This window comes from Vicugna pacos, chromosome 9 (assembly GCF_048564905.1).
Source record: "Vicugna pacos chromosome 9, VicPac4, whole genome shotgun sequence".
NCBI classification, from domain to species: Eukaryota; Metazoa; Chordata; class Mammalia; order Artiodactyla; family Camelidae; genus Vicugna; species Vicugna pacos.
Window position 1 is genome coordinate 8,483,606 of NC_132995.1, and position 15,563 is coordinate 8,499,168.

The window sequence follows — 15,563 nt, forward strand, 5'->3', positions numbered from 1 at the left end:
TTCATGTATAACTGAAAAATTGTGCTGTACACTGGAATTTGACACAACATTGTAAAATGATTATAAATCAATAAAAAAAGTTTTAAAAAATCTAATAAAAGGACGATTTATGGCCAAAACAAGCATGATTAGCTGACCGAGTAAGAAAGGTCTCGCTTAGTGATATTGGCAGTAACGTTAGCTTGCGTGGTACTGGGCTTCCTTTTAAAATAGTTTCTAAGGGCCACCCAATTAGAGCCTTGAAGAGGTAAAATCCACCAAGGCAACCTGGATGCATGAGACACAGGCAATTGGCCATAAACCCAGCAATTGGTTTGATTTTTTCTTCTTTTTTAAACATTTTATTTCAACTTATTTTTTGTTGTTGTTGGGGAGGGTAATTACATTCATTTATTTGTTTGTTTGTTTGTTTATTTTTTAATGGAGGTACTGGGGATTGAAACTAGGACCTCGTGCATGCTAAGCATGCGCTCTACCACTGAGCTACGCTCTCCCCACTGGATTAATTTTTGAAATTTGCATATGACTGAGCCCAAGAAATACATGTGGTTCATAAGCAAAACTGTGAGCAATTGTCAAAGTAATCAGTATTCAGGTTTGGTCTGGCATCTTGGGTCAGCAGCTGTCTACTTCAGATGTCATCTTCTTCTCTTCCTTCTCTGGTAGCGCTGATCTTAGTGGAAGTCAGATATCAGAAATAGGAATGGCAATTCAGCCATAAAAACTGACAACATAACGCCATTTGTAGCAACATGGATGCTCCTGGAGAATGTCATTCTAAGTGAAGTAAGCCAGAAAGAGAAAGAAAAATACCATATGAGATCGCTCATATGTGGAATCTAAAAAAAAAAAAGCATAAATACAAAACAGAAATAGACTCACAGACATAGAACACAAACTTGTGGTTGCCAAGGGGGCGGGGGGTGGGAAGAGATAGACTGGGATTTCAAAATTGTAGAATAGGTAAACAAGATTATACTGTATAGCACAGGGAAATATATACAAGATCTTACGGCAGCTCACAGAGAAAAAATGTGACAATGAATATATACATATGTTCACGTATAACTGAAAACTTGTGCTCTACACTGGAATTTGACACAACACTGTACAATTATTATAAATCAATAAAAATGTTAAAAAAAATAAAAATAAAAAAATAATAAAAGAAATAGGAGTTGCAGCTCATTCAGGGGAGGCCTGATATTGTCCCTTCCAATGTGGCTGCAGCAAGCCATTTATCTGATATCTTTCCCAGTATGAATAATCTCCTGGTTGTAGGTCATGGCAAAGCAGATCTTCATCCCAAGTTAGAGTATGTGCTAAACTTCCAAAACAAACTTAGAATGTCCTTTTAATAACTAAACTTTACAAGGAGCTATCTAGGAAGTCTTAGCCAGTAAATACTGACCTCAATTAACAAAACTAGAATTTAATACTCACTGAAACATAATCTTTTCTCTCTAAGATTACCATCATTTCTACCAAAAATCTGGTTAGTTGACCATATACTCTTCTAAATGGTCTGTGCTGGAACTTTTCATAAAGAATCTTGGCTTGAACTTCTTAGGGCCAGAAAAGCCACACCAAGAGCGTGTCACATATTCTGACTGTGATAGCTCTAGATTTGGGTGATGGATTTTGGTAAATTCCTCTCTTCTTGAGGTCCCCAAAATGTCTTGAGATTCCTGCACCTGTTAGGAGGTGGCCCCCCTTATATACCTAGGAAAGCTACTGGCAACATGAGTTTCCAAATTCTGGAGAGATCAGGTAGAGATGAAAGATATTTCAGTTCTACTTACAGAGGTGTAATCTGAAAGTTTCCTTATATCTGAAAAACACAGACTAAAAATCAGTAATATTTCAAAGACCAAAAATTATAGCCATACTCATAAGTTCACTAAGTCCCATGTGACTAATCTGTGATCTTAATCTTCTTTTAACAGTTTTATGAAGCCATTAGGTTTTCTACTAATTATAATTTCTTACCCAGTTTGGTGGTATGACCTGAAAGTTACCAGAAATCTGTACCTATCAAAAGTCCTTTCTATAAATCTTGAAGAAAAGCATTTTTGCAAAAGTATCAGAGTACAACAATAATTATCTATAAATAACAAAAACTTAAAAAGTCAAGGTTAAAGACTTTCGATTACAATTGAAAAGAGCCTTTGTTACTGCTGTGACACACACTAAAATTCTGAGTGATGATATTCACCAGGACATACCAGAATTTTACAAATTCCATATAATTTCTAGAATGTATATTAGAAACATCTGCCTATATGATACAATCAAAGAAGTTTTTATCATCACTTAATTGACAATGCCAGGAAATTGAACAATACCAGATAAGCCCAATTAGTTTAATATTCCTCTCTCTGATATGGAGAAAACAAATATTTTGAAGGGTTCCACAACCTTTGGAAAACCTCAAAGTTGGCTAGAGGTCAGATGAATTTCATTTAGAATCTAATTTTATGGGAAGTTTGTCAAAAATATCAAAGTTTTAAAACACTTGGTCAAAGGGAATCATAGGTTACTGTGGAAAAAATACGCATTCACTTAACCAAGTTGACAATAAAAGTTTTCAATGGCAAATACAGATCCCTTAAACACAGAAACTCACAATCATTACCAAAAGCAGTTCAATATTTTAAGACAACTTTGGCCTCTTAGAGAAAGAAGCAAATTCAGGTTTTGTACCATTGTACCTTTAAAATTCATTTCCTTAATTAAATCCAATCTTAGCCAATCCTGACCATGCACACAACTCTGTATTTTTCCTCTGCAAACCTTCTGCAACTTTCTGTATCTATATTAATCTGTCCCTGACTTTCTTTTCCATTTGGAAACAGAAACCAGCTCTACAATAAAACCACCTTTTTCCTCTAACAAAATGCATTTTCATGCCGCATGCCTTCTTGGCTGAAAACACACATCCCACTTTCCTGGCATTCTGAAATATTTCCCTTATTCTTAACCTTAAAACCTTAATCTCTAGTGAAAACCAAGAAGCAAGTAATTACAAGCTGTTCGTCACACCAGCATTTCCTGATTGACAAACTTAACGCTTTAGCCTTCCTTTTCTAAGAAGACAAAGGCAGGTAAATTTAGACCTGCCCAGCAGTTAATGTCCTAGTATTTTATCCTATTTGAAGTGACCCATATAGTGAATGAATTCCTGTTTTAACTTGATTTAGTTTCAAGTTACCAAAATCTGGAGGTACTATCCTTAAAGCAGACATGCCCAAAACACAGTTATTCCTAAAGAGTTTACCTAAAAGCTCTTCTCATTTATCTCTATTTTATTTACTTAAAAATTTCGTCATATCATTATGTTTCTTGGTGACAACCTTTGTAACAGGAATAAGGTCATGTGACATCTAGTAAACCTAAGTACAATGAAAGTATTACGACTTAATGTTGATGACTCTAAGGACACGTCTCTATTCTTTTTCTGATTGTTTTGTTTTGTTTTTTTGTTTGGGGGGGTACAGCTCAGTTGGTAGAACATTTCCTTAGCATGCAAAGGGTCCTGGGTTCAATCCTCACTACCTCCATCAACAAATAAATTTTTTTTAATTTCAAAAAATTGACATAAAAAAGAACCATTGCTCTAAGACACATCTCTATTAATCAGAACCAATAAGCTTAAGCTAACTTTAATACGAGATGTAAATTCAGTACTGAATATTTTCTAGATCACGTGAACTCAGTTTTCATTCTGGCCAGTTTCTCTTCTATTTCTAAATATTTAATTATGCACTTAATTTCCTTTAAGCCAATTAAATAGAGCTCTTTTACAAATTGTCTCTCAATACCATATATCTACAACATGTATATAGATATGTACAAACATGCAAACAGACAGAGACCTCATAATTCCCATTTCAATATTCCAGTCATGAATCAGGTACAACAATGTACAACCCATCAGTTACAAAAGAGGTTGAATTCAAATTGGGTTTCTGGCAGTTGGAACAAATCAAAGTCACCTGTCTAGATGGTTAAAAATTTTTACTCACGTCTATGGAAGACATTTAAGATTTCTATTTGTTCTTGGTATGCAGTTTCCTTAAAAAATTAAAAACAGACTTACCAAATGATCCAGCAATCCCGGTCCTGGGCATATATCCAGAGAAAACTATAATTCAAAAAGACACATGCACACCAATGTTCACAGCAGTACCATTTACAATAGCCAAGGCATGGAAACTGGATAAAGAAGTTGTGGTATATTTACACAATGGAATACTACTCAGCCATAAAATACAATGAAATAATGCCGTTTGCAGCAATATGAATGGACCTAGAGATCATCATTCTAAGTGAAATGAGCCAGAAAGAGAAAGAAAAATACCATATGATAACACATACATGGAATCTAAAAAAAAAAACACAACAACATGCAAATGAACTTATTTGCAAAATAGAAAAAGACTCACAGACTTAGAGAACAAACTTATGGCTACCAAGGGTTAAAGGGGACGGGAAGGGATAAGTTGGGAGTTCAAGATTTGCAGATACTAACTACTATATATGAAATAGATAAACAACAAGTTTATACTGTATAGCACTGGGAACTTCATTCAATATCTTGTGATACCCAATAATGAAAAAAAGAATACGGAAAACGAATATATGTATGTTCACGTATGACTGAAACTTTATGCTATACACCAGAAATTGACACAACATTGTAAACTGAGTAAACTTCAATAAAAAAAGAATGCAAATTAAAAAAAAATTCTGTTTGTGCTTGACAAGTCAAGTTCCCCTTTCTCAAAATTTGCATGTATAAAAAGATGGCAGAGATTAGAGTTCCTGGAGAAGAGCAGGTAGAACATTTGCATTTTGAAGGCCTGGAGGAGAAATGCAAGTTCCTCCTAGGATGACTTTTTTCCCCTGAGGCCGGTAAAAAAGAAAAAAAATTCAAACCTTACAAGCCTCTTAAGATAAATAGAGGGGATTTGGGGAGTGGGAAAAGAATTGGTGGACTTTGGATTATTTCTGAAGCCACACCTCTGGTCCTGCAAAGACTGGAGCTATAAGACAAGGAATTTTGAGTTTCTCAAAGAATTGGGTGGCCACTTCAATGATATCAAAGGACTGACAGCCCCATTCATCTCTGTTGGATTGTTTTACTTTCCTTTATTTAGTTTAGGGGAGAAGGCCTCCCCCAAAATTCCTATTAGGCTCCAAATATCAGCTACGGTCCTTTTAGTCAGATCGATGGCCTTTTGTTTTGGTAATCTATTTACAAACACTTTCAGGGAATATCCCTGGGTTAAAACAGGTGCAATCGTTCAAGATGAGCGCTCTCTAAAATTTTAGTACTGTAAATGTTTCTCCAATTCAAAGGATCCATGGAGCTGACCCCACAAATATTTTTTCCCTGCTAATCTCATTTTAGGAAAGAGAAAAACACCACTGTTGTTTCCAGTAGGCCCTGCAGGCACAGAAGACTGCTGGCTTTTACTGCATGCCCAAAATTTAGTTTTGGAGTCCCAAAAGAACCCCAATGTGGCTATTTCGGGGCCCAGTTTCCTTTAGCTCCCAATTAAGTCCTTGCAGGCATACATAAACCCAGCTGGTATCCCCACAGGTGGCTGTTTGCACGGGAGCTGTTTGGCCTTTGAGGCACAATTTCCCTGTATTCATTTCGTAACCTTATTCAGATGAGATATGAGATATGATCTGAACAGCTTTCTGAGGACAGTGTGCGGGATTGCATGTGTGCTACTTCTGAGTCTGGCTTCCCAAGGAGTCACCCTGGGGTTGATTTGACTTCTTTCACATGGCTTGGTTTCTCCCTGTGACAGCCTGAAACCATCAGGGATGCTCGGAGCCCTAGGTGATCAGCCTCTGTTGCGTCGCCCCTCTGCACCGGGGACAAGTGGTTCTTACCTGATGGTCGTGATGGGGTCCCCTGTGGGACCGCTGCATATAGTGAGGCTGATCCTCAAGACACTTCCCCGAGATCCTCAGTCACCTGAGGACACCATGTGACCAGAAAGAGCAAACTGTCCCTTTATTCTTCAAAACTGAGTAATTCAGTCTCTCATTTCATCAGCAAAAGTTTTGTTCAGACTACATATCAACCCTTTTTTTTTTTTCTCAGTTTAAGCCAGATTTAACAAAAACCCAGCCGCCTACGTTTCCCTGGACCTCTCCCCCAGACCCCCTAGTCCCTGGCCTGGGAAATGCACTGCTGCCCCTTAAGATTCTGAGTCTTAAGTGAAAAGCAGCCTGAATAAAATTTTAGGATCATCACCCAAACAGTGAGATCTGAACATCAGGAGAACTCTCCAGAACATCTGAGGACTACGGAGAAGCTGGTGAAGTTCAATGGGCCCATGCTGGTACCAAGCACTGGTTCCAGGTAGACTCCAGGTGTCTTCTGGTGAGTGTCTCTGATGTTCTGCCGACTACGCCAAGTATGTCAATGAAAAATTAATCAGTAAATCAAGAAAGAAATGGAAAATTTTATTCGAGCCAAATTTGAGGTGTATAACCTGGGAAGAGCATCTCACAAAGCTCTGAGAACTGTTCTGCTGGTTAGAAATCAAGGCAGTTTTATAAGCTTTTTGAGACAGGGTTGTACATTCAATGATATATCATTGACAGTTAACATAATTCAGATCCCAGTGTCATTTTTGTGGGTCATGTGACCCGTTACAAGATCAAGAAGGAGTGTAATCTTTTAAGACGTTGTCTTGTTGATGCTGGGAGAATGTCGCTCTCTATAGTTGAGCAGGTATTCCCGCCAATGGGGGAGTTAAATACTTAAAAAATTGAACTTCCTAAAATATAGCAAGTAAACCCGACTTCCTCCTATCAAAAAAGTATTCAAGTAATACAATCTCAGGGTTAAAGAAATGTAACAATGACCCATCGTTATAAGTTGCGGTAAATGTTCACAAGGGCATCTCTCAATTTTAGGCTGATGAGACAGAATACATACAATTCTAACAAGGGAAGACTTCACCCCACCTGGCTAGTGATTGCATTCTTAGTATCATTAGGGAATCTGATGTGTAAATATTCCTGTCTTTTTACAAAAGGTTAGCCGAGTGTTTTGAAATCTTAAAGCTAAGGTACGAAGTTGCTGAATTTCTTAAGATTCCTCTTTGTACAGAGTCCCCTAGGGGTAGGGTAGTCAAAGTTTCTTCAAAGGCAGCAAGAAGTGCGGGTGGCTGGGGGTCTCTGAAGAGAGTCTTTGCCATGAGTGAGGTGTGACTGAGGTAGAAGCAGCCCATTCTGTCGGCCATCATGAAGAGCTTAGGTCTCATCTCAAGAGTTATAAGAGGCCACAGAAAAAATGTGACTGGCTTTTGATCTGAGCCTGGGCCTCACAGGGGCCAGGGCGTGTGACGGGAGGTCACTGAAGAAGTGGGAGCAAACTCCAGGTAGGAGGAGATGGTGACTGAATCAAGGTGGAGAGAGCAGAAATAGACAGGAGTGCTTTAATTTACAAGATATTTAGGAGAAGATAGAAATTTGACTTGGGGGTAGATTGGATATTCATCAAATCATTCAGTAACTATCTACTGAGCACCTGCTATGTGCTGGGCATCGTTTTGGATGCTGTTTTGGGGACAGAGTAGGGAATAGTCAAGAAGGGTGCTCAGATTGATGCCTTTCCATTCCCTTAGACAGGGACTCCTGGAGGAGAATCAGTTTAGAGGAGCAAATCATGATCCATTTTGGAAATCTTGCATTTGAGGTGCCTGTGGAACATCCAAGTGGAGATGTGAAGTAGGCAAGTGGATACACAGATCCAGAATTCAACTAAGAGCTCCCAGCTGGACATAAAAATCTGAAAATTATCTACATTTGGGTGGTGGCTGAAGCCATTTTCTGGATCAGATCACCTGGCAGAAAAGGTATGATGATCAAGAAGGAAAGAATGAGTCTGAAAGGAAGAACAAAAACCAGCCAGAGAAGCAGAAGAAAAGTCAAGAAAGTCTTATGACATAAAAGCTAAGGGAAATGAGCATTTCGAGAAGAAGGAAGTGGTCAACTATGTCAAATGCTTCCCAGTTGCCCAAGGTTATCCAGCTAATATGTGGCAGGGCTGAAATGTAAAACCAGATCTAGTTCATGAATGATGCTGGGACAAATGATTAACTGTCTGGAAACAAAGTGAGACCCCCTACCTCACACCATATGCAATTATAAATTCTAGCTGAGGCAAAGGTCTAAAAGTAAAACACACAATAACATTTTTTCAATAGAAAAAAGTTTTATAATATTGTTTGTGGAAAAGTCTTCTTAAATCAAGACAAAACAAAGAAACCATCTTTTAAAACATTTTAATAGACTGGAGGAAAAGGTTTGTAGCACATTTGACAGATATAGGGTTAATATTCCCATATACAACAACCCAAGAAGAAAATGATTAAAAGAGATAAGCAGACAGTTCACAGAAGATAGATGCAAACATCTGTTTAATACATGAAAAGATAATCACCTCTCTAATGCTGATGAAATGCAAGTAAAACAATAATGAAATACCATTCTTTGGACTGATCACATTGCTGGGGAATATAAATACTAAAAAAAATTGGAATGGTATTTGGCAATATCTATTAAATTTTTAAATGTAGCTTTTTCCTGACCTGGATGCTTGATACAAAGTGTACTTATGGTGTGCAAATTAACAAAGCTCTCCACTATTAACTCTATAAATTCTATTAGATGTATTAATTCTATAAAAAGTGCATTTGTACACTTCTCTATATGACCAACTTATTCTTTAGTGCTTTTAAAAAGAACTGAGCAGGGAGGATATAGCTCAGTGGTAGAGTGCGTGCTTAGCATGCACAAGGTCCTGGGTTCAATCCCCAGGACCTCCATTAAAAATAAACAGATAAACAAACAAACAAACCTAATTACAGCCCCACCCCCCCAAAAAAACTGAGATACAAAATATACACACAAAACAACTCAACAATCTCATTAAGTGGAATTATTTTCTTTATTTTGCAAATTGATAACAGAAAGGCAAACAATCTAATTTTTAAAAATTTTTCCAGTTTTATTGAGAAATAATTGACATACATCCCTGTGTAAGTTTAATGCATACAGGGTGGTGGTTTGATTTACTTATATTGTAAAATGATTACCAAAATAAGTTAGGTTAACATCCATCTTTTTGTATAGATACAATAAAAAGGGAAAAAGAAAAAGAAAAAAAATTTGTCTCTGGTGATAAGAACTTCAATTTTTTTTTTAATGGACAGTGTTGATTAACAGGCAATTGACAAAAGACAAATCCAAATGGGCAGCAAACAGAAAAATAGTATCTCCTGAGTAGTCATAAAATTGCCAATTAAAGTTACAAAGAGATATCACTTTATACCCATAAACTGAAGAAGCGATAACACCTACTTCTGGGGTGAGCAGGGGCTCCAATACATTAGTGATGGAGATATGAATTGTTAAGAGTCTTCTGGGGAAAACAATCTGGTAATATCTATTAACTATGTATATGTTTTGATCTGGAAAGTCTATATTTTCAACTTATAAACACTCCAATGTGTAACGCTGTTATGTCTGATTTTTTTTTTTTTTTGCAGCACTGGCAGTGGAGAGGGACTGGAAATCTTCAAAAAAGAAATTATGTCAAAATGGTAAACCTAGACCAAGAAACATTATGCAACTATTTTGAAAGATAGATTAGAATTATGTAGATGTACTGACCTGGAGATGCATATGAAATATTAAGTGACAAAAGGCAAATTGATGCTATGGTTTTAATTTTATTATTATTTTTTTAATTGAACTATAGTTGATTTACAATGTGTTAGTTTCTGGTGCATAGCACTGTGGCTCAGTTTTATATATATACATATATATATATACACACACTCTTTTTCATATTCTTTTTCATTATAGGTTATTACAAGACATTGTTGATTTTATTACTTTGAAAAATATGTTGATTTTATTATTTTAAAAAAATATGTCCTTATATATGTTTGTAGGAAGCAGAATGTGATTTAGAACTTAATCTCTGGAGCCAGGAAGCTTGCAGATAAACTCTGGCATCACCATCTTCTCCCTGAAGGTAATAACCTCAGTTTCCCTGACTGTAAAAAGGCAAGGTTAATAATATCTGCCTCACAGACCTGTTGGGAGCATGTGCTGAGATAATTCATGAAAGTGCTTAGCGCTGCCTTGGGCACCATTCAGTGATAGCATGATAGTGTAAGCATGATCTACCTGAGCACAGAGATTATGGTGGAAGAAAACATACCACATTGTTCTTGGTGACTTCAGGTGGGCAGGGCTGGAGGGAGTGAAACACAGGTGATCAACATTTTGTATCAGTTCAACTCATTACAGCTAGCATATGTTACTTTTGTGAAAAAAAATTTTTAGGGGGGAGGTAATTAGGTTTCCTTATTTGTTTGTTTGTTTGTTGTTTAATAGGAGGTTCTGGGGACTGAACCCAGGACCTCATAGTAAGCACGTGCTCTACCACTTGAGCTATACCCTCCCCACTGTAAATTTTTTTTTTAATCTAACAAAGTAGAAAGAAAGGAAGAAGAACAAGCCAGGCAGCCTGCCCTGAACTCACCAGGTGCTCTAGAAGGGAGTGGGAAATGGGGCCTGGGTAGGGCAGAGCCCCCAGGAAAGCCTTCTGCCTCAACAGGTGATCCCAAGTCACTGAGTGATGCTGGGCAAATGGCTAGTCCTCTCTGGACCACGGATTCCCTCTTGTGCAAAAGGGAAGTGCTGGAGGCACACATACAAAGCAAAGCATGTAGCTTACTACCAGGGACAGATCTGAGGTCAAGTCCCTGTGATGCTTACATGGCAGTATGAGTCAGACGTCTTCTAAGGGATTGACCTTTGAGTTAGGTACTTTCAATTATCAGTCCCATTTGCAGGTAGGGAAAATTTAGGCACAGAAAGGTTAAGACCCTGCCCTAGCTTACACACTGGAATGTCACCAGAATTCAAACGCTGGCAGCCTGGCTCTGAACGGGGGCACTGGGCCACCAGGCTCTACTGTCTCCCATGTGTCAGCAACGGTGACTAGCCCTCTTCCGGCCTCAGTTTACTCAACTGTGAAACGAGCTTCCCAATATTCATCTCTTCAGTTTGCTGCAAGGGTTAAATGACATCGGGCTTAGGCCTGGGAGGAGGGTTTTTTAAGTGGGATCTTTTGTTCCTCAGCCCTGCAGGAGGAAGGGAGAAGAGGCCCGGGGCCTCTCTTCAGCATTAAGTTCCTGGTGATCCGTCCAATGCCCCACTGAAAGGAGAGACAAAGCAGGGCAGGGATCCAGACCCTAGGTCCTCCAGAAATCACAGGGCGAGGTGCCCAGGGGCCTGTGTGCCTCTCCCCATCCCTGCTCTCGGCTAGGTGAGGGGCCCTTTGGCTTTACCACGGGCTCCCACCTCCCCACCTCCCCACCTCCCCCGGACCTGACCACATAGCATCCTGGTTGCAACCCCGCCAGAGAAGGAAGTGGAGTCTGGGGTCCCACCGGGAAGTCCCTGGTGGTGTGATGCAAGACCTTCCCGCCACTCTGCCCCGGCAGATAAAGGCACAGGGCCAGCCGCGAGGTGCCAGCTGTCCCCGCGCGATCTGCCTGCCATGGCCCGCCACTGCGCGCTGCTCGTCTGGGCTCTCCTCGCCCTCCTCAGCCTCGGAGCGGCTCGAAAAGACCCGCCGGCCTGCGGCTCCATCGTGCCCCGCCGAGAGTGGAGGGCCCTGGCGTCCGAGTGCACAGAAAAGCTAGCATGGCCGGTGCCCTACGTGGTGGTGTCGCACACTGCGGGCAGCCACTGCGACACCCCGGCTTCGTGCGCGCAGCAGGCCCAGAACGTGCAAAGCTACCACGTACGGAACCTGGGCTGGTGCGACGTGGGCTACAAGTGAGTGAAGACGGGAGCCAAGTCTGGCGCCGGGACTGGGGAGGGAGAGGTTTGCAGGCGCGGGAGACCGCAGGACCCGGCTCTAGAGCCACCTGGCTGACACCCCGGGCCCCTTACTCAACTGCGCAGCATCTTCGTTTCTCCCCAGGGTCTCCACTTAGGGCTGGGCGTGTGCAGGCAGCAAAAAGACGCTAGGAGGAGAAGGGGTGGCAGTTTAAGCTCTGCCCCTCAAAGGAAGGGACAGACTTTGCCACCACACAGGAAGGTGTCCTTTTGGGGAAGTCCCGGGCCGGTTAGGCATGGCCAGGTTCCAGTCCCAGCTCCACTTAACTGCTGGTTGAGCCCTGGGGCAGGCATTCACCCTCTGTTTCAGCTTCATCTTCCTCCTCTCCAAAGTCAATAGGATGGTGGCCCATTCCATCACTAAGCCAGCCAATACAGGCAAAACGCTAAGGACATGACCTTCAGTGGAGTGACAGCCCCCAAATCCCTGGACTCCTGGCACCTGCTACTACGTGCCAGGCTGTGCACCGGGTGCTGGGATGGGAATACAGCTATGAACAGTATGAATCCAACCCAAAGGGATTTAAATAAGACCAGCAGGGAGCAACAGGTGACAGACAAGCTAAGTCAACAAGATGAAGACAGGTGGTGATAGAAGCGACTAGAAAAGGAACAGAGGGACTGGCAGGGCTCCAGCAAAGGGGAGCCCAAGGAAGACTGTAGTGAGCTGGGGGTATGGCAGAGGTAAAGGCCTGAAGGCCGAGTGAGTGGGGCATGTCTGAAAGACAGAGTTCAGGGTGACTGGAAGTAGGTGGGAAGAGTAACATGAAGTGAGGAAGGGCTTGGCAGGGGCCAGATGGCACAGGGTCCTGTGAGCCATGGGGAGGAGCTGATTTCTACTCTGAGTAAAATAGCAGTCATGGGAGGGATATGAGCCTGCTTCTATCTGGCTGCTGGGTAGAGAAAAGACTGTAGGGGGGCCAGAGGGCAGAAACAGGGGTAGAGATGGGTTAGCTCTGCCTCTTGGGGCCCATGCCCACCAGCTCCCTCTCCAAGGTAATAGTCTGGGGTCCTGCACAAGGGTTTCTGCAGCAAGAGAGCTTTGGAATCAGCTGAATGCAGGCTCCCAGGCTCCACCTTTAGACTGCTCCTGTAGGGCTGGGGTGAGGGTGGGAAATCTGAGGGCCTCGCTCAGAGATCTAGATGCCCCCAAGGGGATCCCCAGCTCTTCTGGCTCAAGATTTTACAATTCAAAGCCTCCAACTTCAAAGTTTTGTTTCCAAGGGTCAGGCGCTCTGATTCTAAGTGTTTCCCTTGAAGTAACAAAGACCAGAGCTTGACTCCGCAAAGTAGCTTAAATCACTTTTTAGAAAAGCAAACTGAAATCTGTTTCTCAGATTTTAGGACTCAGAGCCTGATTCAAATGTTTTGAATCCCCATTCCTTGTTGCATCTCCTTTGGAGCCTCAGTTACTTCACCTGTAAAATGGAGCTCCTGACTATACCCACCTGGTGGTGGCGGTTGAGGTTTAAATTAGATGCATCCATTTAACAAGTGTATAGAGAACACCAATGGTTTGTGCCAGGTGCTGGGGCTGTGGCAGGCCTTGACCAGCCTAGGCCTGGGGGCCAGGATCACTGTGGTATTTCTAGCTTCTTCAGTCTAGATTCTAAGAGTTTGGCTTTCCAAGTGGCAGATTCAGGATCTGTTACTCAGAAGTTCCCACATCATGTGCATCACCGGTGACTGTGTGAGCCAGGGGGCTGAGGTGGAAAATCCTGCGTCTCCAAAATGCTGTCTAGTTAATTGCAATTGCCAAATCAGACTCCCTCAATCAAGATGTGCTGAATGAGTCTTAAGGATCTGCTCCTGCTCCCAGGACTGGAAACTTCAGAGACAGATGCTGAGGCTTTGGGATTTGTGTCTGGTTGTGGTGCCAACCCTCGAGTCCCTGATCCTGTCACTCAAATGCACTGCGGCAGGGAAGAGGAAGCAGGAAGTAGGCTGGGGAGAGGGCAGAAGAACTTCTCACTGGAAAGTTCTGAGAAGCATTAACTCTAGGACATGATGCTGGCTAAATAATCTCAGTCTCTGCATCCTCAGCTTCAAGGGGGGAGGATAACAGTGACTGCCTGTGAGGACTACAGATGAGTCAGCAAACCAAGAGCTCAATGACTCCTCCAGGGAGGCAGGAAAGAGCAAGGAATCAGACCATGTGGGTAGGAGTCACGAGAGGCCTGGGTGAAAATCCTGGCTCTGCCCCAGACCAGCTGTGTGACCTTGGGCAGGTGTTGCCACCTCTCTGATCATCTACAGGATGGGGGCAGTGGTGGCTCACAGCGTTGCTGCAAGGATGAAAAAAGGTGCATGTAGAGTTATGCTTGACAATGGCGAGGGCCATGTTCATTGTTATTACTGTGGAAGATGAGGGGAGGGTGTTGGGGAAATGGTGTGTGAATGGCAGGGACAGGGGCGGGGTGAGCAGAGGATGGGGTGGGAGTCCTCCCCCAGGAAGCTCTCACTCATCCAGCCCACCCACCCACGCAGCTTCCTGATCGGAGAAGATGGGCACGTGTACGAAGGCCGAGGTTGGAACATCAAGGGCGCCCACGCAGGTCGCACCTGGAACCCCATATCCATAGGCATCTCCTTCATGGGCAACTATATGAGTAAGTGACTTGTCCAGCCCGCAGGCTGACTTGGAGCTCGGGGGGTGACACAGCATGGTGTGTAGTCAGTGGGAGGCTCTGCCACCTATAAGCTCTGTGACCTCGGGCGAGTGACTGCTTCTCTGAGCCTTGTTTCTCCTTTGGGTAAAGGCCATTTTCAGTTGCACAGCTTCAGTGAAGCTCAGTCCATGGCACCTAAGAAGTGTCTGGTAAATGACAGCTAGCTATTGGGCAACTCTAGGCAGGTGCTGTCATTCTCCTCTTTCACAGATGAGGAATCTGAGGCACAGAGAGGTTAAGTCACTGCTTGGCAGTGGCAGACCGGGTTCTGGGCCCTAGGGGGCCAGCTCGGAGTGCACAATCAGAAGCACTACCCCACACTACCTCTGCCCTTGCAGGATGCCCCAGCCTAACCCCTACTTCTACCCTCCCCCAGATCGAGTGCCCCCGCCCCGCGCCCTCAGGGCAGCCCAGACTCTGCTGGCTTGTGGTGTGGCTCTGGGAGCCCTGAGATCCAACTATGAGGTCAAAGGACACCGGGATGTGCAGCCGACCCTCTCTCCAGGTGACCGGCTCTATGAAATCATCCAGACTTGGTCACACTACCGCGCATGAGGCCCTCTCCGGCTCGGCACACCGCTCCCATCCCCACTCTGTCAGAAACCCCACTGCCTCCCCCTCCCCCAATAAAGGTGAAGCTCAAACTGTATTCCCATGTCCCTTGCCCTCCCTCCCTCTCAGAAGACCCCAGCCACCGCAGCCCCATCCTCTTAGCATCCAGTCCTCTCTGGTGCTCAGAACCCAGAGGCCCCCTGAACCAAGACCCCAGAGATTCCAGCTTGGAAGTAACATCACAGCTCAGAACCCAGAGGTCTCAGGTCAGAGCGCAGGTATTAGCACCAAGTCGGCCGACAGGTCACAAAAAGCAGTTCAGGGGTCCCTCAGCTGCTGGGCAGTGAACCATGCTGGAGGACACCCCCCCTCCACCACACCGCCAAAGAC

General features: G+C 43.0%; 1 protein-coding gene across 1 annotated transcript; it reads left to right on the forward strand.

Annotated features, from left to right (window-relative positions):
• The first annotated feature begins 11,555 nt into the window (after positions 1-11,555).
• Positions 11,556-15,264, forward strand: PGLYRP1 (peptidoglycan recognition protein 1). The gene is made up of 3 exons (XM_006208536.4): positions 11,556-11,889; positions 14,440-14,561; positions 14,998-15,264. The coding sequence occupies exons 1-3, from the start codon at positions 11,609-11,611 to the stop codon at positions 15,174-15,176; spliced, it is 582 nt and encodes a 193-aa protein (XP_006208598.1). The 5' UTR covers positions 11,556-11,608; the 3' UTR covers positions 15,177-15,264.
• Positions 15,265-15,563: the final 299 nt, after the last annotated feature.